A 20,470-nucleotide genomic window follows, 5' to 3' on the forward strand; every position below is an offset into this window, starting at 1 on the left:
GTAGGGGAATCGACACTAGAATGACTTAGCTTGCTCAAAAGTCTGCTTTTCGTTAAATCGTCCGGCCGCTACTGTGATGCAATGTATCCTTTTATTTTATTTTTGTATCGTTTTAAAAATATACAGCATAAAACCCCAGTTGGTATCATTTCTTTAGACTATTTACCGCATCCTCTGATGTTAATCTGGCTCAAGAAACGCTTTTACTTCCCCCCCAACGTCCTTCTCAGAGCACAGAGGGCAAATGCAGCACAAATAATCACATGTACACACACACACACACACACACACACATGCAATACGGTCAACAGACATGTTGCGCTGTGGTGCCACACTTGACCTTTGACATCTCAGCCTTTCCTGGAAGACAATCCGGGATTATAGGATCCACTTTGACATGCAACCCACCGGTCAAGTCAGTGTGGGTTATAAATAATGATCCACGCGCACAAAGAACACATTTTACAGAGAATAATGATAGCTTTACATGCAACTAATGGACAGATTATGTCATTATGTCATTGTATGGTCACAAAAATAATAAAAAAAATCCTTAAACTATATTAGGAAAGCAGGAAGTGAACAAATGTAACAGTTGCTGATTGTAAAAATACCAGATGGAGGGGTAGGATTTAATAAGCTTTGCTTCTTCCTACTCCTTTTGGACATGTGGAACTGGGAACTGATTATGGGATGCATTCAATTGGAATCTGATGCATGTTCAAATGAAATTAAACCATTACCAGATTAAACCCATAATCAACATTTAACAGCAAGGGGGGGTAGGGAGGATGGTACGTTCCTACTTTGCAATATGTTCCTTCTTGAATTCAGTCGTGTTTCTAACCTTCTTCATCAGAGCATGGCCACTCGCGGCTTCATTGACCCCGTGGTGGGTTATTTTGCAGTCGTACTAAATTTAAAAAAAAAGCACAGAGACTGAGTCGGCAACTGTTGGGATGCTTTGTTTGGGAATTCCACATGGAATGACACAAATTGTTCAATTGTTCAATTGAAAGCTTCACGACAAAGATTGTGAATTGTTTTAACTTTTTTTTTAATACAGTTGTCATTAAGTGGGTTGTGTGAATAATTTTAAGGGGAAAATAATAATAATTTATTCCATTTAGAAATAAGGCGGTTGCATAACAAAATGTGGGGAAAGTGTAGCGCTGTGACTATACTTTCCGTGTGTAATTATACGTCATTAAAAGGAATCAAATGTGACAAAATGGCCTGTGAAGAGCAATTTTGCTCCTCTGAAGAGGCGGTCCTTATTTATCAAAAGGGCTTCCCACACAGTGCCTGTCACAATCCATTCAGGGAGCTGGCACGGTCGCTGGCTGTCAAATGTGTGTGTGACGAGGAAGCAGCCATATTGGCACAATACCACCTTGGGTTTCCAGATGCACCTCTTGTTTGTAGCACTTACGCTTCGTTTATGGCTCACCTTTTTATTTGCGTCTGTGTGGGCCATTTGTAGGAATCCCAGAAAGGCGCTGTTTGAAAAATGATTAACGTTCAAACCTTCAGTATGAATGAGACTGAAAAACAAAACATTCATTCATTTTCTACTGCTGATTCTCACGAGGGTCGCAGGTTTGCTGGAGCCTATCCCAGATGTCTTGGGGCGAGAGGCGGGGTACACCCTGGACTGGTGGCCAGCCAATCACAGGGCACATATAGACAAACAACCATTCACACTCACATTCATACCTATGGACAATTTGGAGTGGCTAATTAACCTAGCATGTTTTTGGAATGTGGGAGGAAACCGGAGTACCCGGAGAAAACAAACGGGGAGAACGTGCAAACTCCACACAGCGATGGCCGAGACTGGAATTGAACTCGGGTCTCCGAGCTGTGAGGCTTGCTAACAACTCGTCTGCCATGTAAATTGCGGATAACTGTATGAAGTAATAATAGGCCATATATCACAAAAACTGTGATCATTTATGATTTTTTTTTAACGCAATATTATGAGGGAGTGAGACCACGGTGGACAAGTGGTTAGCATGTTGGCCGCACATGCCAAAAACATGCACGTTAGGTTCAATGGCGACTCCAAATTGTCCATAGGTATGAATGTGAGTGTGAATGGTTGTTTGTCTATATGTGCCCTGTGATTGGCTGGCCACCAGTCCAGGGTGGACCCCGCCTCTCTCAACCGAAGACAGCTGGGATAGGCTCCAGCACCACCGCGACCCTCGTGAGAATAAGCGGTATAAAATGAATGAATGAATGATTCGGTTGAGCTGGTTTCATAATTATACCTTTTGAGTGTTAAGCTGGTGTGTGATGAGTTTAGTGTTCGTTGTAAGAACCCTAACACATTCCAAAAACATGCTAGATTAATTAGCGACTCCAAATTGTTCATAGGCATGAATGTGAGTGTGAATGGTTGTTTGTCTGTATGTGCCCTGTGATTGGCTGGCCACCAGTCCAGGGTGGCGACCCTAGTGGGGATAAGCAGTATAGAAAATGTATGGACGCTTCCACTGAAACTTGACTGTTAAGATATGAATGATTTTAACTCAGCTTTTTTCACCACTGATTTGAAATTGGCTGCACGGTGGGCGAGTGGTTAGCGTGTACAAGAGGAAATAGAGTAATTTTGTATTTTCAATTTGCATCGCAATCAGCAGAAATGATCCCACTGCTTTGAGAAAATGTCATTTTGTGAAGAACGCGGTTAGATGTCAGTCACATGCTTCCCATGTTGCATTGTCCACAAAGTGGAGTTGGGCGTGCGTGTGTGTGTGTGCGTGTGTGTGTGTGTGTGTGTACGGCATGTGGTGCAGAGAATGAGTCAGTCTGCCCACCAGCTGTGAGAAGAGCGTGCCAATGTTGGGAGTTCGGATGCTGCATGCAGGGATGGCGATGGCTAACAAAACTGTTATGGCTGATTGTCACAGAGCGTTGGCTCAAGCGACTACAAGAGAGCCGCCTTCATTCGTAGCGTGGACAACTACACAAAAGCCATTTTATGTTTTGACCACTGAACGGCTTTCTGGAAAATGCTTGTCAAACGCAGGATTACGTCATGTAGAAATGGCGGACTGGACCTCTGCCAAGGTCAATAAGAAACAAACTATAGGTTCTGTGTAGTATTAGTATTAGTATTAGTTAAAGCTTAGTCCAAGTACAGCAATATAAAGTCATTTTTCCATCATGTTACACTGAATTGAACGAGAATTGGCATTCCCTAGTCGCCACGACAACCATATCCTGCTCCTTGGGCATTTTTCCGATGTTGCTTTGAGTAAAATACCACATTTCAACCAACATTATAAAGCTTGATCACGTGTCAGTAAACAAATGATGGTGGTACTTCAGTTCTTCCAAGGGGCTGCACGGTGGGAGAGTGGTTAGCGCGCAGACCTCACAGCTAGCAGACCCGAGTTTTATTCCACCCTCGGCATGCGTGGGTTTTCTCCGGGTACTCCGGTTTCCTCCCACATTCCAAAAACATGCTAGGTTAATTAGCCACTCCAAATTGTCCATAGGTATGAATGTGAGTGTGAATGGTTGTTTGTCTATATGTGCCCTGTGATTGGCTGGCCACCAGTCCAGGGTGTACCCCGCCTCTAGCCCAAAGACAGCTGGGATAGGCTCCAGCACCCCCGCGACCCTCGTGAAGATAAGTGGTAGAAAATGAATGAATGAATGAATGAATGAATGAATGATTCGGTTGAGCTGGTTTCATAATTATACCTTTTGAGTGTTAAGTTGGTGTGTGATGAGTTTAGTGTTCTTTGTAACACATTCCAAAAACATGCTAGGTTAATTAGCGACTCCAAATTGTCCATAGGTATGAATGTGAGTGTGAATGGTTGTTTGTCTATATGTGCCCTGTGATTGGCTGGCCACCAGTCCAGGGTGGACCCCGCCTCGCTCGCCCGAAGACAGCTGGAATAGGCTCTGGCATCCCTGAGACCCTCATGAGGATAAGCAGTAAAAAATGAATGAATAACAATAATTGTACTTTTCTGCACTGTGTGTGTATGCTAGCAGCCCCGCCTCCACCCACCGAGACAGTATATGATTGAGAAAAGGGCTCACTCCGTTCATGCCGTTGTTTTATGGAACAAATGTGCCAAAGTAAGGCTGCACGGTGTTTGAGTGGTTAGCGCGCAGGTAGGTATGAATGTGAGTGTGAATGGTTGTTTGTCTATATGTGCCCTGTGATTGGCTGGCCACCAGTCCAAAGTGTACCCCGCCTCTCTCGCCCCGAGACTGCTGGGATAGGCTCCAGCACCCCCGCGACCCTCGTGAGGATAAGCGGTAGAAAATGAATTCATAAAAAGTTATTCCAAGTTTGATGAAAACTGAAAAATTAAAACCATTTTTTCAATACAATTAATCCATTAAAGTCACAAAAATTATTATTATAACCTTATGTGCGGAAAACAATATGTACATTATAATATAATATAATATAATATAATATAATATAATATCATATCATATCATATCATATCATATCATATCATATCATATCATATCATATCATATATCATATCATATCATGGTATGGAGAAAAAGCTTTGCAATAAATTGGAAGATCACCCCCCCCCCTTTTGGTACCCCTTTCCCCGTTGAAGTGGTACTGATGCATTTATTTGCCATTTCCTATTTCCTGAAGGTCCAGTCTCGTCATCCTCTACGTGCCACCAGAGGCTGCAAGCCTATTATCCAATTAGCAGCCTTGGCTCAGGGCTCGTCCATTGTCAGAGCAATTCCCCAATTAGGGGTGGAACACGTGAATCCGCTCCCCTACTTAGAGACATGTTAGCGGGGGAAGGGTGTGTCTTCACGCCGTAACACAACAACTTTAAAAAAAAACAAAAAACATTGTGCACGATTGAGTTAAATTCCAAAAATTAATAATAATAATAAAGCATGCACGCTTTGGTGAACGCCTTCCTGCGCTGCCTCTCCTTCCTGTTGCCCCCCTCCCGGCTTTGTGTCAGCCTCTGCTTGTGGGCCGCCAGCGAGCGTGAAGAGACGCCGCCTCGGCCCAATCCCACAAAGCCTCTTACATATGAGGAAGTAGCAGCAGTAGCCGCGGCGGTACAAGGCGGTGGCTCCTCTGCTGCTCCAGGCTGCGTCTCGCCGGCTGCTACGAGCCCCGCCGCTCCGCACGGCCCTCCGTCGGAGGCTCGGATCTGGATCGGGGTCGTCTGGCGAGCCGTGGAGCGCGTCTTGGGAGCCCCGTGGGTCCTCCTCAGCCATAGCGGCGGCGAGGGCGGCCGTCGAGCGCCGACGCCGCGTCCTCCCCGCGTCCTCGACTCGAGCTCGGCTTCCGCCGCGACTGCCGCTGCCGCCGCCGCCCTAGGAGGCTACGGAGCCGGCGCAGGCGCCTCGACCCACACCGGGAACATGAGCCGGGCCGCGGAGACCCCCGGACCGAGTCCGAGCCACCGAGCGGCGTGCTCCCCGGATTCGTCCTCGGAGAGGGGCGTGGATGAGGTCATCACCGTGGACCAGCACTCGCAGGAGATGGGCACGGTTACCATCACGGTGGCCATCCAGGCCGCCGAGGACGAGGAACCGGAAGAATTCCCGCCCGGGAATGTCGACTTCATTGGCGGCAGCTGCAGCGAAGACGAACTCGGCAGACACGACAAGTCCAGGTTTGTCACGATCGCGATCCGGGAGCCGCTTTAAAGTTCCACGTCCGGGGAAACTGTGCGCAAATATGCACAAATATGCACAAATACCGACATTCCTCCATTCAAAAGCTCTTGATTTCACAAGTCGCTTCAATTTATCAATGCATGGAGCTGAGTGCTTTCCAAAGGCATCAAGAAACCATTGACCTTTTAGTGGGAAGCAACTGGGAAATGCACGTTTTTATGGAAGCCCGTTTCCGCCACTGGGGAAAAAATTATCCAAATAGTAAGTTGAAATTCTGAGATTAAAAAGTCGAAATTCCGAGATAAAAAGTTGAAATTCTGAGATTAAAAAGTTGAAATTCTGATATTAAAAAGTCGACATTCTGAGATTAAAAAGTCGACATTCTGAGATTAAAAAGTCGACATTCTGAGATTAAAAAGTCGACATTCTGAGATTAAAAAGTCGACATTCTGAGATTAAAAAGTTGACATTCTGAGATTAAAAAGTCGACATTCTGAGATTAAAAAGGCGACATTCTGAGATTAAAAAGGCGACATTCTGAGATTAAAAAGGCGACATTCTGAGATTAAAAAGGCGACATTCTGAGATTAAAAAGGCGACATTCTGAGATTAAAAAGTTGAAATTTTGAGATTAAAAAGTCGACATTCTGAGATTAAAAAGTTGAAATAGCCCGATTAAATGTAGAAATAACGCGATTAAATGTCAAAATAACGCGATTAAAAGTCGGAATTCTGAGAAGTCTAAATTCTAAATTCTGAGATGTCAAAATAACGCGATAAGTAGTCGAAATTCTGAGATAAGAAGTCCTAATAATGAGATAAAAAGTGTAAATAATGACTTGGCTTTGTAGAAGAGTCACAGCAGCAGCTCTTCTCTCCTGTTCAGACATGGATTGTGAGTACATTGAGGAGTAGAGGAGTACTTTAAGTGCGGCTTAACAAGTGATGAAATACTTCATTTGCTGGTCAATTCACATGGAATTGGACCAAACAAACGCACATTGGAAAGAATTTGGAGGCATGGAAATAATAAAAGGGATGTGGCTGTTCACTGAGATAAAAAGTCTAAATTCTGAGATTGAGAAGTCAAAATAACGCAATAATTTACAGTATGTTTTACAGGAAGTTTCTGTAAATAACAATTTACAGAAACTTCCATTTGCTTAGATGGGTTAGCTTAATATCGGGAAATGTTGGTTAGGATGGCAAAAATGTATCACAATGGTTCTCTATTATGTCTTTTCTTATTCATATCTGTCAATGGACAGCCGTTTGAAATAACATTGTAGTTATTTATATGTACAAACCACTGTATGAGTTGCTGTCACGAGCTTAAATGGATACTACCGGACCGGCCAACCTTACATGTTGGTATACGGTATGTCGTAACGCCCTCTGCCTCGCTATTTGAGAAGTGGCGCAATAAACAATTGGTTATCAAGCTGCGTTTCACAGCTACAATGCGAGCCGTCATGTCGGCATGAGAAGCCCTCAAAGCAAACAACAGGATCGTTCTTCTTTCAAAGGAATGAAATGAAAATGCTTTTAAATGAAAACGGCAACAGGTGTTGGCACGGCAACGGCTGCCAATCGACACCATATTGTACCGTCGTGGAAGCGCAAGGTAGCATGCCTGCGGTGTTAAAAAAAAAAAAAAAAAAAAAAGTCAAATCATAAAAATTATCTCACACTTGAGGATTGTCCTGCAGGCCGGGACAGTGGCGGGAAAACGGGAAAGAGGCTCCGGCACCTGTGGAAGTGGCCCAGACACCCCAGAGAGAGGAGATAAAGGATGGCACCTTCACCTTAATCTAATTCCCCGCGTCACCGCCTGCTATTTTTATCCCCCCCCCATAAGTTCCTACCTGGACTACAAGCACAAAGAGAGCAGTGTAGTCACGCCTTGTAGCTTTGTAGCGCTAATAGCTTTGTGTGTCACCTGTTTTGTGCTTCTTCGTGTGGGAAGAGACTCGATGCTAAATGGCTCTTCTGATAGTAAAGGTTGCCGACCCCAGACCCCGGTCCCGGACGGACCAAATCAATATGAACCAAACACAAACAGTTAGTGTTTTGGTCCACAACGTATCAGGAACGTAGCAAGAATGTTGACCGCTGTTTTCCAAAGTCCAAGTTGATAAGTGTAAACATTTTGTTTTGCCTAAAACATAAAAATACGTCTGCTTTTATTTGACAGCCTGAAATCGGAGGATATTTACATTATGAAATCAAAAAACGTTGAATCAAATACCAAAATAATTGTCTAATTAATTGGATAATCGATTAATTGTTGAGCCCATCATCGACAATCCTTATGTTTTCTCTGTTATTTAGCTTGTAAAGATATAAGTAATAATAAAATAAGTATAAGTAATTCTATTAAAACACCTCCAATGAGGTTTTATGGTTTTCTACTAACGGGTACTTTCATGGTAACCTGTATCATGAACACGCAGTATTTTTAGGCATAACCGGAACTTCCTTCCTGGGTGCGTTGAGTTGACATTGCAACATGGAAAGGAACGCTACACCTAGCATGAACCAAAAAAACGCAGCCTTACTTTGCGGTGGTGGCCCGAGGCATTGTGAGCCAGGGTGGTGTGGCGAGGCGTCACTACGCCAACAACGTAGTACTTTGGCATAATGGTAATAATAATGTTGCTGTGGCTTAACTTAATATGCGTTAACTTAATAGGGTTTTTTTTCAGAAGGTTTGCCAGGCGGAATAGATCACGTGTCTCTTCTTAAGGATTATAGATGGTAGATTAATAATCCCTGCATGGGTAGTCTTGGCTGCTCCGTTAACAACACAGCCCCAACGTCGGAACGTTCCTGCCTGCTTGCATGTCCGAGCACACGGGTGGGCAAACTGTTTGATTCACGGGCCGCATGGGGTTGAAAAAAATTGGCCGTATTTTCCAGATTTTAAGTCGCACTTTTTTTTCATAGGTTGGCTGTTCCTGCGACTTATACTCCAGAGCGACTTATAAATGAAAAAAGTGTTTATGGACACCTTTTGTGCTCATGTTTATTTGTTGTGTAGCTGAATAAGCATTGTGTTAGCATATCTTACACCTATTCAGCCTGTTCTCTATTCTTTTATTGTTACAACTTGCCTTCCAAGAGGACCTAATGTCTGTTTTGGTCAAGTAGTTTGGAAAATTAATTACACGCAAAAAATGCCACTTATACTCCAGTGCGACTTATGTATGTTTTTTTCTACCTAATTATGCATTTTTGGCCTTGTGCGACTTATACTCCAGTGCGACTTATGTATGTTTTTTTTCTCCCTAATTATGAATTTTTGGCCTTGTGCGACTTATACTCCAGTGCGACTTATGTATGTTTTTTTTCTACCTAATTATGCATTTTTGGTCTTGTGCGACTTATGTATGTTTTTTTCTACCTAATTATGCATTTTTGGCCTTGTGCGACTTATGTATATATTTTTTCTCCCTAATTATGCATTTTTGGCCTTGTGCGACTTATACTCCAGTGCGACTTATGTATGTTTTTTTTCTCCCTAATTATGAATTTTTGGCCTTGTGCGACTTATACTCCAGTGCGACTTATGTATGTTTTTTTTCTACCTAATTATGCATTTTTGGTCTTGTGTGACTTATACTCCAGTGCGACTTATGTATGTTTTTTTTCTACCTAATTATGCATTTTTGGCCTTGTGCGACTTATACTCCAGTGCGACTTCATTCATTCATTTTCTACCACTTATCCTCACAAGGGTTGTGGGGGTGCTGGAGCCTATCCCAGCTGACTTCCGGCGAGAGGCGGGGTACACCCTGGACTGGTGGAGTGGCTAATTAACCTAGCATGTTTTTGGAATGTGGGAGGAAACCGGAGTACCCGGAGAAAACCCACGCATGCACGGGGAGAACATGCAAACTCCACACAGAGATGGCCGAGGGTGGAATTGAACTCTGGTCTCTTTTTTTCTACCTAATTATGCATTTTTGGCCGTGTGCGACTTCTAGTCCAGTTACGGCAACAGCAGCAATAGTACCATGAATAGAAGATGTAGATGCTGCACTCGGACTTCATCGTGGCGACTGCAGTAATTATTTGGTTTGCCAGGTCGATCGGCGTCTGATGACAGATGACAGTTGAGAGATTCGACTGAATTTTGATTTTGATTCACGTCATCCGACAAAGCGTTCGTTTCTAAGTCCGAGGGAAGATGCCGGCTCGTGCCAGCTATGTGATCAGCTTGCTGGAAGCAGTGCACTGCGAAGGATGGGGGATGGAGGAGGGGGGGGGGGCGGGATGCTGGGGAAGGTGATGACTCATCCCGGCCAAATTCACTCGGAGCCCCCTCGACTTCTCATCTGCAAGGCTTCTGGTGGCATTTGCCTTGATTTTTCCTTGTGAATTCGTGCCAGGGGAAGGTTGATGATGATGATGAATGATGATGATGGGGGGGGGGGGTGATTGGTTTTAGTGATCTGACATATTCTGTGTGGGAGGGGTTACGCCTGTGACTGTGCACCCTCAGATGGAGAGGTCCTGGCAGCGAGACCTGGTGACTCTCCATGCAGCTTGTCAGGGAAACGTGCAACTTGTCACCTTATTGTGCCGAATGTCAAATGTGGAAGAGTTGGAAATTTAAATGATCCTCACAAGCTGCTCCCGGGTACTTCCGGGTGCATCGCCATCGTGCTTTTGTGATATTCCATCTCAATTTTGCATAGGTCACAAACCAGCGCATCGTTACCTTTTGGCGTGAAGTATTCCCATACACTAACTGTTACATTTGTTCACTTCCTGCTTTCCTCATATAGTTTAACTTTTTTTTTAACAAAAAAAAAGCATCTTAGAGTACTTGTAAAAGCACCATACAGTACCCTGTACCTTGTTTACAACCTTCTAAGTAGGTTTTGAATTATTAGAGCCCTCTAGGCATGATATAACACCCCTATGTCAGCTTTACACTGATATTACCCGATACGGTAGCCATAATAATGGAAAATAAGTGTTGCTATAAATGTGTTCCGGTGCTAGGAGTTGAGTTTTAGCTTTTTTGGTGAATAGACTGCATTCAACCACGCATGATTTATTATGTTTTTGAAGAACATTTACTGTATCTTGTCATGGTTTGACAGTTCCGTTGTTGTGACTTTTAAACTTTCCTTTCATATAGCGGTGCCGGGACTAGCGGAGGTGAGCTCGAGGAGGAGAGCTGGCAGCCGCCGGACGCGGAGCTCATCCAAAAGCTGGTGGCCCAGATCGAGTACTACCTGTCGGACGAGAACCTCGAGCACGACGCCTTCCTGCTCAAGCACGTCAGACGCAACAAGCTGGGTTTTGTGAGCGTGAAGTTGCTGACCTCTTTTAAAAAGGTAACCATGGCTGCCAATGGCTCAGACACACAAAAGGGAGTCGTTTGACTTCCCCGCGGGCTCGAATGACTGCAAATTAGCTCACAAAGCGACTCGACGTCGCTACTGATCTCTCACGTTCGATGGCCTATCAACAATGGAAACTCTTAAACATAAATCAAAGTGTTGTTTTTTTTGGTCTTTGATATCTACAACAACAACGGGCAAACATCAGTGCTGAATTACAGATGCTCGATACCGGCTATCTGAAGAATATTCCATATAGTCCAGCACTTCATTTCCCAAACTGATATCAACCGATACTGGCAGCACCTCTTCCTGCAAGTCAGGCCACATTTGCTGTAATGAATGATGCCAACTTATACGTCCAAAATAGGACATATGAGTATTGCATAAGTCATAGAAAAAGGGACAAAGTCATTTTCATTCATTTTCTACCGCTTTTTCCTCACGAGGGGGTGCTGGAGCCTATCCCAGCTGTCTTGGGGCGAGAGGCGGGGTCCACCCTGGATGTGGCCAATTAACCTAGCATGTTTTTGGAATGTGGGAGGAAACCGGAGTACCCGGAGAAAACCAAAAGTCATTTTAAAAAGTCATAAAATTAAATAAAATATAAATTAAATACAAATAAAATCATGTTTCCCTATCAAGTAAGAGGTTATACTTAGTAAATCCATAAATAAAAATCCAATGAATTCTGGTAAGGCCACAATTTTTAAAGTTGCACATTTCTACATGGCACAAACATCTGTATAAGTACAGTGCAAAGTAAGACATTCTGGACTGATGCAATCGGTGAAGTTTTTCAAAAGACGACGTCGAAATTGGAAATAATTCTAGGCCGCTTATGTTGACACAAAGATATATTATTGGGCATGCCCTTATATTCTCAGGAAATTAATGGAAAATTTTATTATTGGCTTTTTGGTGCTTGGTTGTTGACTGATGTTTTGGTGAAGTCATGTATGTGTAAAACTTACATGTGGACAAACTTTCCCAACAGGCTAATAGCGGCTAATAGCGGCTAATAGCGGCTAATTGTCTCTCTCTTGCAGGTCAAGCACTTGACCCGCGACTGGAGAACAACCGCCTTTGCCCTGAGACACTCCAAAGTTCTGGAGCTCAACGACGAGGGCCGGAAGGTGCGGCGCAAGTCGGCCGTGCCGGTCTTTGCCAGCGAGTCTTTGCCCAGTCGCATGCTACTGCTGAGCGAGCTGACGCGCTGGCCCGAGCTAGCGGAGATCACGCGCGGCGTCAAGGAGAACGGAGGCGGCGAGGGCGGGTCCGCTCAGCAGGAGCAGCTGATGAAGCTGCTGCTCAAAGCCTTCGGGACGTATGGCGCCATCGCCTCCGTCCGGGTCCTGAAGCCCGGCAAGGACCTGCCGGCCGACCTGAAGAGGCTGAGCAGCCGCTACGCTCAGCTCGGCACGGAGGAGTGCGCCATTGTGGAGTTTGAGGAAGTGGAGGCGGCGGTTAAAGCCAACGAAGCTGTCGGAAGCGAGGATGGAGGTTCAAGCTCGCTGGGCTTGAAGGTCGTCCTGATTGGAACCAAACCACCCAAAAAGAAAATCCAGAAGGAGCGACCCCGCGAGGAGGGGGTGCCGACCACGGGGATGCGCAAAAGCCGCTCGCTCAACAGCAGAGTGCGGGAGCTCCAGTACCACGGCGAGGACTCAGCGTGCAGCTCCTCGGAGACGGAGAGCACCCCGACGTCGCCCCGGCTGGCCCGAAAGTCCCAATCCTGCAACAAGCTCAGCCCCACCGCCGCCGGACTCGCCTTCCAGAACAATCACCTCAGTCCCGGCATGTCGCCCCGCAACAGCCCGTGGTCCAGCCCCCGTGCCAGCCCTTGTCCTCAGCGCAAGTCCGCTCACTCCCACAAGTCTCCCTTAGCCAGCGAGGGCCGGCTGAGCCCCGAGGCGGGGCGCCGCTGGGCCGACTACTCCTCGGACAGTAGCCTGACTCCATCCGGGAGTCCGTGGGTGCAGCGGCGTAAGCAAGTGGCCTCGCAGGAGAGCAGCCCGGTGGGAAGCCCCATGCTGGGACGGAAGATCCAGAACGCCGACGGGCTACCGCCGGGTGTCGTGAGACTTCCGCGCGGTCCCGACGGAACCCGCGGCTTTCACTGTGTGGCGCCGGGGGAGAGAGGGAAGAGCGCCGCCACTCAGACTTGACGCGTGAACGTCGCCAAAAAGCATCCCACCCGTACCCCTACCTTGGGGATCCGACCCGAGCTGTCCTGTGGGGCCCCCCCCACCCCTTTATTTGAGACTGTGGAGATCTATTTTTGTTGAGTGAATCTGTTTTCAGTTTGTTCTATTTTTCTACAAAGTGTTTTTGTTGACATGGTGACATTAATAATGGACGTAACTGATGGAAATTTGACTTCATTTCAAGTACTGTTGCTTTAAGAGGACTTCGACACGCCATAGGGAATGGTTACTGCCGTCTAAAAACGTCACTTTTTGGCTGTTGAAGGAGTTTCGTGTTTTTTCCTGATTTCGTGGGGGTCGAGCTATTTTTTTTTTTTTTTTTTTAATGATTAGTGTCCTGTCTTGTGTCAAAGCCTCACTCTTCGGATGGTGTATTGATGTATGCGGGAAATCACCATTTGCCTTTTTCTGTCTAAACTGCAAGTTCCATTTTTACATGCGATTTAAACCAAGGCCACCTTCATTTCTTTTTTTTTTTTTCCTTTGTTTTAATTTCCTGGATGCTTTTGGCACTTTTTTTTGGAAGGAAGGGTCTCCTGGAGCCATGTCTGTTCGTTCAGCAGGTAGCTGTTTTTTTTTTTTTATTATTATTATTTTGAAGCTTTATTTCTCTTTGGCATTTGTTTTCTCGTTCTGCACAATGAGGAGGGAGTGGGTGGGGTGGGGGGGAGCTCGGGTCCGGCAAGGAGAGATGCTTTTTCCGCCGTATTTACCTGAGCTGGTGTTATTTGTATAGTGCAAATCCTGTTGTGCAAATAAAGGACACTACTTCACCTGACCGGATTTATTTGTTGCAATTTGAAAAGAGTGTTGTGCCTAATTTTATGCAATATGTGCAAAAATCTGAGGTTACAAACTGGTGTCTTGTGATAAAACTATGGGTAAATTAAAGTCAACCTGGATGGCTATGTATTATAAGATCAGGAAATTGGCCACTTTAGTAAAGAGGGTGTATGATATGCCGTTTGCTAGACAAAAACAGCACTTTGTACCTCAAATTTGTGTCAATTGTGTGGACAAATCATTCTATGTCCCTCCATATGGGCCCCCATGTGGTGTCGCTGCAGAAAACATTCATTCAAGACAGTGTATGATATGTTGTTTGCTAGACAAAAACAGCACTTTGTGCCCCAAATTTGCGTAAATTGTGTGGACAAAACATTCTAGCTAGTTCTACGTCCCTCCACATGGGCCCCCAATGTGGTGTCGCTGCAGAAAACATTCAAGACAGTGTATGATATGCTGTTTGCTAGACTAAAACAGCACATTGGACCCCAAATTTGTACATCGATGTCAGAGAAATATGTTTCCCTATTGGACAATGCATGATATGCTGTGTGCTGCGATGCCTCGCTGATGTCAGAGGACAACAATCGAGGCGCTGCGCCGGTGTCAGCGGATATTTGTACTTTCATGTTAGTGCAGAAATACGCTTCATTAATCAAGACAGTGCATGATATGCTGCTGAACTCGGGAATAACAAAGTCTCCGTACACCCCCGTGAATAAATCGAGGCACTATGAGGGAATCATGTTGCCAAGCGTGCCTCGATGCAAAAGAAATATGTTTTCCTATTGGACAATGCATGATATGCTGTGTGCTGCGATGCCTCGCTGATCTCAGAGGACAACAATCGAGGCGCCTCACCGGTGTTAGTGGATATTCGTACTTTCATGTTATCACAGAAATATGCTTCATCGATCAAGACAGTGCATGATATGCTGCTGAACTCGGGAAGAACAAAGTCTATGTACATCCCAATGAATAAATCGAGGCACTGTGAGGGAGTCATAAGGTCGCCAAGCGTGCCTCGATGTAAAAAAAATGTTTTCCTATTGGACAATGCATGATATGCTGTGTGCTGCGATGCCTCGCTGATCTCAGAGGACAACAATCGAAGCGGTGCGCCAGTATCGGCGGATATTCGTACTTTCATTTTATCGCAGAAATACGCTTCATTAATCAAGACAGTGCATGATATGCTTACTTTAATGGTGGGTGTACCAATCAACTGAGCAACAGGTACATACAGTACATAACACATGTACTGTACTTGTCGAGCTGAGAGATTACGAAACATTTTTTAAAAGGTTGTCCTTTGTTCACATTTTGGAACCTATTGTCCTCGCTCACTTAGCGCTTACACAAACAAAGCGTGACTCACTCGCGTGTGGCAAAAGTGAACGAGTCCAACAATAAGGGCGGCAGCGGTGGTGGCTTTTTGTCGAGGCGCCGACTGCAATTAGCTCCATGACTTCGGGTGGGCTCCATCCTCGCCATGGCAACTGTGAGAGTGTGAAGAGACGTGCACCGCGGGACGGCGTCGACTTGCGCGTTTTCGGCGTGGCGTGCACGCCAGGCCTCCGTAGAGGTCAGTGTGTGCTTTAGCATCGGGAGCTACGGTATATGAGTGGCTTATGTAAGATTGGGATGAATAAACTTTTGTTGTCTTTTGCATGATAAGCACCATTGTCTGTATTTGTATTCATGTTTGGGATAATTAGCATATGATTAGACTCATCATTATTAGACTATCATGCTCATTAGGAGATGTCCACATAATTGGCGCGCAAACAGAAACCGGGATTATCATCATTATTATTATTATGAGGTATAATAGCGGAACGTTATACCCCACATAATTGTCCACTTTTGTAGGAGCGAAATGCAATTGAACTGCAGCTCTAATTTATGTTTCTTTAATCACACACCATTAGTGAGAAAGGATCATAATAAAAAGATGAAATTATGAGACTGGCACAGCATCATACGAAGGGCTTGTGAATATTTAACTATACATGTAGTACCCGGAGAAAACCCATGCATGCGGACCGCGTGTTTGAGACCCCTGGTCTACACCATCTATTTATATTTGCTGGTCCGTGTCCTTTCTGCTGTTAGCAAACAGCATGATTTTAGTTTTATTTAGGTTCAAGGACAATCTATTATCATCAAACCATCTTTTTAGTGTCACCATTTCTTCTTTTTATATGTAATATGTCATTAATAATTTGTTCAATATGCAGTAAAAAAAAGCTTCAAGTGTAAAAGTAAAAAATCATGAAGAAAATAACAAACACAAATTGAAAACGTCCATTTAACCAGAAGTATTTTCCACCATTTTATTTAAATAAGTCAAAACAAAGTCACTTACAGTGTTTTCAACAAAAACAAATGTAACCATGAATTCCACGTGTATTCGCCACACAGGAAACAGTCATGTGGTGAGACTGAGTTCACTTCCTGTCAAATCCTATGATAGCATCAGAGCTTAGCTATTCACGCGACACGGAAGTGTTGTGTAAAATATGCATCCGCAGTGAGAGATGACGCCGTGGGCGAGGACCCCCCCCCATTACCGTTCCAATTTGAACCCCCACCATCATGGATGACGGATGCGTGGTGTTTATTTACATGTGGACGCAGATTACGGTTGTGGCTGAACGGCTTCGTTACAGTACAGTCAACACGTTCTACTTCATCTACAGCATGGCCGCCATCAAAGCCCCGCTTATCAACCGTGTTTAGGAGTGGAAGTACGCCGTTGTCGTCGTTGCAGGTTCTCGGCGGTGGCGGCGGGGCACCGCTCCATTCGCACGCTCTCACCAGGGAGACGGCGGCTGTGACTGGGATCGATCCGGCGTTTGTGTGGGCACGGCGAGGAGGAAAACACCTCCCGACCGGTAGCAGATGGGATGGACGCGCTGGGGTGTGTGGGGAACACGGCGTTGGGAAGAAGATCTTCAGTCCTTGCAGGCGGTGCGAGCCACGTGTCCGGAGTTGTTTAAAATGTATTTGAGGATTTTTTTTTTTTAGATGTAGAGAGAGCCGTCGGCGGGTCCCACGTAACCAACGGCGATGAGGAGAACGTCTATTAGTGTCCAAATGCCCAGGCCTCCAAAGCTGAACAGCTTGCCCAGCCCCTCTCGCCACTGGCCCAGGTAAAAGCGGTCCGCCCCAAAACCACCCAGCGTGATGCTACACAGAGCAGACCGGATGAAACACGTCAGCGGCTTGACGCTTGTCACAGCACTCAAACGGGCTCTAGGGACTCATATTACTGTTCTAACATCGCTGAAAGCCTTTAATAACATCATTACGCATAGATTAGATGGGGAAATTAACATAAATGATGAATACATCATGTTTTGCTATTTGGACTGCCACTATAACTACCGGTGTTCAGTTGATCTAGTCGACATCATCAAGTGCTTTACCACAAGTACCATTCACCATCACATCCTTTTAGTCTGTTTTAAGTCAACAACAAAAGATCCAATACCTTTATTTTGGAAAAATTTAGCCAATATTTCCTGCGCAGCTGTTTTCTTTTTTTTAACTTCTTTATACACTCGTATGACAGGAACGATATAAAACATTGCCTGCAACGGTTAATCAAGGGTTTACGAAGGGCAACAAGAGCAGTTTAATCATTTCCTATTGGAAGGGTTTACAAAAAAAAAAGATCCTTTTACCTGAGTGCCAACGCTGTGGACCACTTGTATCCGCCGGTCCAGTTGCAAAATAACCGCTTCTGAAAACGTCTTTTACCTGCAAGCGGGGGAGGGGGGTGGGGGATCTTTATTTAATATGTATACTAAACAAAGTTGCTGCACAGACTTGCTTCACAAAGAGAAAACATACGTGGAGGTGTTTCGTACAGCAAAGAAAACCTGTTGACAAGCTTTTTAAATGCGGGTTTTGACGTTATTGGAGCCCTTCAGATTTGAAATAACACCCCTATAGTCACCTTTACAGTCGTATTACCCGATATGTTACACGTAATAAGGCATAAATAAGACTCGTGTTCGTGTGTGTTGCCGTGAATAGATGGTAAAAAGGTGTGAAGGAGCGACATCGCAGGTCTTTTCCTTCCTGCAGCGGTCAGACTCCTGCAGCAATAACAGTGCAAGGCACCTGTGACCTGATCAACGTGTAGAGATAACTGCATATAGTGTATATAATGTCTGATTTGTATTACCCCTTTTTGCACTTTATGTGCTTTTGCGTGTTTCGTACTATCCTCTTCTGTGCTACTGGACCTGGAATTTACTATTTGTGGGACTAATAAAGTCATAACTTATCTTATCTTAAATGGACAGGAAGTGATATCGGGGGTTCAGAGTTGATTTTTTTGCTTGGAATGGGTTAAGGCAACAACAGCAGCCCGTGTCGGGATCATTACGGCGTACCTAGGCAGTGCACGTGGTCCAGGACGTCGCAGGTGGCATTGTAGCGCTGCCGTGGGCAGGCCACCGTCATGCAGGCGGTGGAGTTGGAGCAGCGGTACTGCGACGGCTCCAGTTGCCAGCAGAACTGACAGGTGATGGACAGGGAGAAGTTGTTCTGCTGCTGGCCCGACTCGCCCTGCAAGCAAATACAACAACATCAACAACAACAACAACAACAACAAAAACCCAACATGACACGACTGGCGTGAAAGCAAACGATGTGAAGCAGCCGCGTTTGCCCTTCGAGAATAAGCGCCAAGTAACAAACGCGCCACTCACCACACAGTGGACCCCTTTCTTGGCTTTGCAGGTGAAAGATGCTGGTTTCCCGTAGGTGCAATTGTGCTGGTAATTGCAGTGCATGCAATCAGCTGGCAAGCGGCTGCAAGACCCCCCGCTGGGACATTTAGAGGCGTAGCTCTCATCATCAGCGGGAGAGACTGAAAAAAAAAAAGATGAAAGAAAAAGCAAACAAAAACAATTATGTGGGTTGTTTCAGTACATTGAAGTGCTCATCATGACGATGGCGTCGATGTGTCAGAACTCTTTCATTGCTTCAACAAAACAATAATAATAATAATAACAAATTTTATTTGTATAGCGCTTTTCAAAATACTCAGACACTTTACAGAAAAATGGAGTTGAATAAAAACAAGTAAACAGAGTAAAAGATACGTTAAAATACAACATTCATTCATTTATACACAGTTAAAACATGAGCAAAAGTGGGGCAACAATAACTTCATTGTCATAACATTAGTATTTTATTATGTACAAATAGTACTATTTTACGGTAATATTACAACTAATTTTGTTCTCTTTAAATTTCCGGAGGTTTTCATAAAAAATATGACTTAATTCTCAAAATAGAAACTATATTACATTGAGTATGACTTGACAACATCTTCAATAGCACTCACCCTTCATGGCCATAATATTATTACTTAATCTTCATAAAAATACAGTTTTAATCTAATATTATTCCAGCTTTAGAATATTTTCTATATCGCAGCCACATTAATTAAAACGACTGAGAAAAAATATTCAGAAGTCAGTTTGTGTTTTGTATGCAATAAATTATGAACAAACGTGTAATTTTGTTTTTGTTTTGTCATGTCTGTGTCTCCAATTATCAGTTATGAAATATGATGGTAACTTCCATTTACAAGAAATAAAAATGTGTTGGGTTTGCCGGGAATCGAACCCCAGACTCCGCATGAAAGATGACAATAATTTTCCACCGCAAGAAAAAAATTGCATTGGCCGGGAATCGAACCCGGGCCTCCCGCGTGGCAGGCGAGAATTCTACCACTGAACCACCAATGCCTTGGAGCGGGTAAAAAACGAAACTGAAAGCGGAACCATAACACCGCTGGTTCCAATTACCTTTTAATAGTTTAACGAACTGTCAGGAAGTAAAGACTATGGAGCGTTTATTTACCCGAGGCTGCAGCGGGCACCACTGGGCTGGTGATAACCGGGCCATGCTGGGCGTCTCTGGTGTAGGGAGGCTCCTGGTCAACGTGAGGGGAGCTCAGGTATCCTAACGGACAAACATAAGACATATAAAGTGACTGTTAAATTAGCAACACGGATGAACCATGTGCCGAACTGACCGTCTGGCGTTGCTAAACTAGCCAGCGTTAGCCTGCTAGCTATCTTTGCTACATCATAAACATCATGCTAGCAAACGCTAGCATAACGGCATCTATGCTTTCAAGCTAACGTAGCGCGATAGTAAAATACAGAGCGTATGTACATTTTACACACAATAATTATAAATACACACACCGTTGACACATTGTAGTGCGATGTCCGTACACAAAAGGAGAACGACAGCGTAAGTTTTGAGACACCGTCCCCGGTCTCGAGTGCACTGTTGACAAGCCATTTGTCGCCTCCTTCCTTGTTGTGCCGCTTCTTCCTCTATTTTATCATTTGCCGCTTGCTCGTAAAATAAGGCTCATTATCGCCCCCTGTGGCCGTTAACCACACAGGCACAATTAGCTCCTATAGAAGTCATTGTTTTTCGATAATG

General features: G+C 44.7%; 2 protein-coding genes and 1 non-coding gene across 3 annotated transcripts; 1 reads left to right on the forward strand and 2 right to left on the reverse strand.

The window, feature by feature from the left end:
- Nucleotides 1-4,749: 4,749 nt before the first annotated feature.
- Nucleotides 4,750-14,035, forward strand: larp6a (La ribonucleoprotein 6, translational regulator a). Its single transcript, XM_058089474.2, has 3 exons — nucleotides 4,750-5,636; nucleotides 10,790-10,988; nucleotides 12,044-14,035. The coding sequence occupies exons 1-3, from the start codon at nucleotides 4,903-4,905 to the stop codon at nucleotides 13,160-13,162; spliced, it is 2,052 nt and encodes a 683-aa protein (XP_057945457.2). The 5' UTR covers nucleotides 4,750-4,902; the 3' UTR covers nucleotides 13,163-14,035.
- A 2,262-nt stretch (nucleotides 14,036-16,297) lies between these two features.
- Nucleotides 16,298-20,387, reverse strand: tm2d3 (TM2 domain containing 3). Its single transcript, XM_058088665.2, has 6 exons — nucleotides 20,224-20,387; nucleotides 19,874-19,975; nucleotides 18,712-18,872; nucleotides 18,394-18,568; nucleotides 17,677-17,752; nucleotides 16,298-17,179 (listed from the first exon to the last, which is right to left on the reverse strand). The coding sequence occupies exons 1-6, from the start codon at nucleotides 20,321-20,323 to the stop codon at nucleotides 17,014-17,016; spliced, it is 780 nt and encodes a 259-aa protein (XP_057944648.2). The 5' UTR covers nucleotides 20,324-20,387; the 3' UTR covers nucleotides 16,298-17,013.
- On the reverse strand, nucleotides 19,688-19,758 carry trnag-gcc (transfer RNA glycine (anticodon GCC)). Its single transcript has one exon. It is a non-coding gene; the product is annotated as a tRNA-Gly (tRNA).
- Nucleotides 20,388-20,470: the final 83 nt, after the last annotated feature.

This window comes from Doryrhamphus excisus, linkage group LG13 (assembly GCF_037039965.1).
Source record: "Doryrhamphus excisus strain RoL-2023G ecotype Guam linkage group LG13, RoL_Dexc_Guam_v1.1, whole genome shotgun sequence".
NCBI lineage: Eukaryota > Metazoa > Chordata > Actinopteri > Syngnathiformes > Syngnathidae > Doryrhamphus > Doryrhamphus excisus.

Coding starts and splice junctions, on each gene's coding strand:
- larp6a (XM_058089474.2), top strand. CDS start 4,903: ATGCACGCTTTGGTGAACGCCTTCCTGCGCTGCCTCTCCTTCCTGTTG. Junction 5,637..10,789: donor GGCAGACACGACAAGTCCAG/GTTTGTCACGAT, acceptor CCTTTCATATAG/CGGTGCCGGGACTAGCGGAG. Junction 10,989..12,043: donor TGCTGACCTCTTTTAAAAAG/GTAACCATGGCT, acceptor TCTCTCTTGCAG/GTCAAGCACTTGACCCGCGA.
- tm2d3 (XM_058088665.2), bottom strand. CDS start 20,323: ATGGCTTGTCAACAGTGCACTCGAGACCGGGGACGGTGTCTCAAAACT. Junction 18,569..18,711: donor AGAAAGGGGTCCACTGTGTG/GTGAGTGGCGCG, acceptor ATTTGCTTGCAG/GGCGAGTCGGGCCAGCAGCA. Junction 17,180..17,676: donor TCCACAGCGTTGGCACTCAG/GTAAAAGGATCT, acceptor TGCTCTGTGTAG/CATCACGCTGGGTGGTTTTG.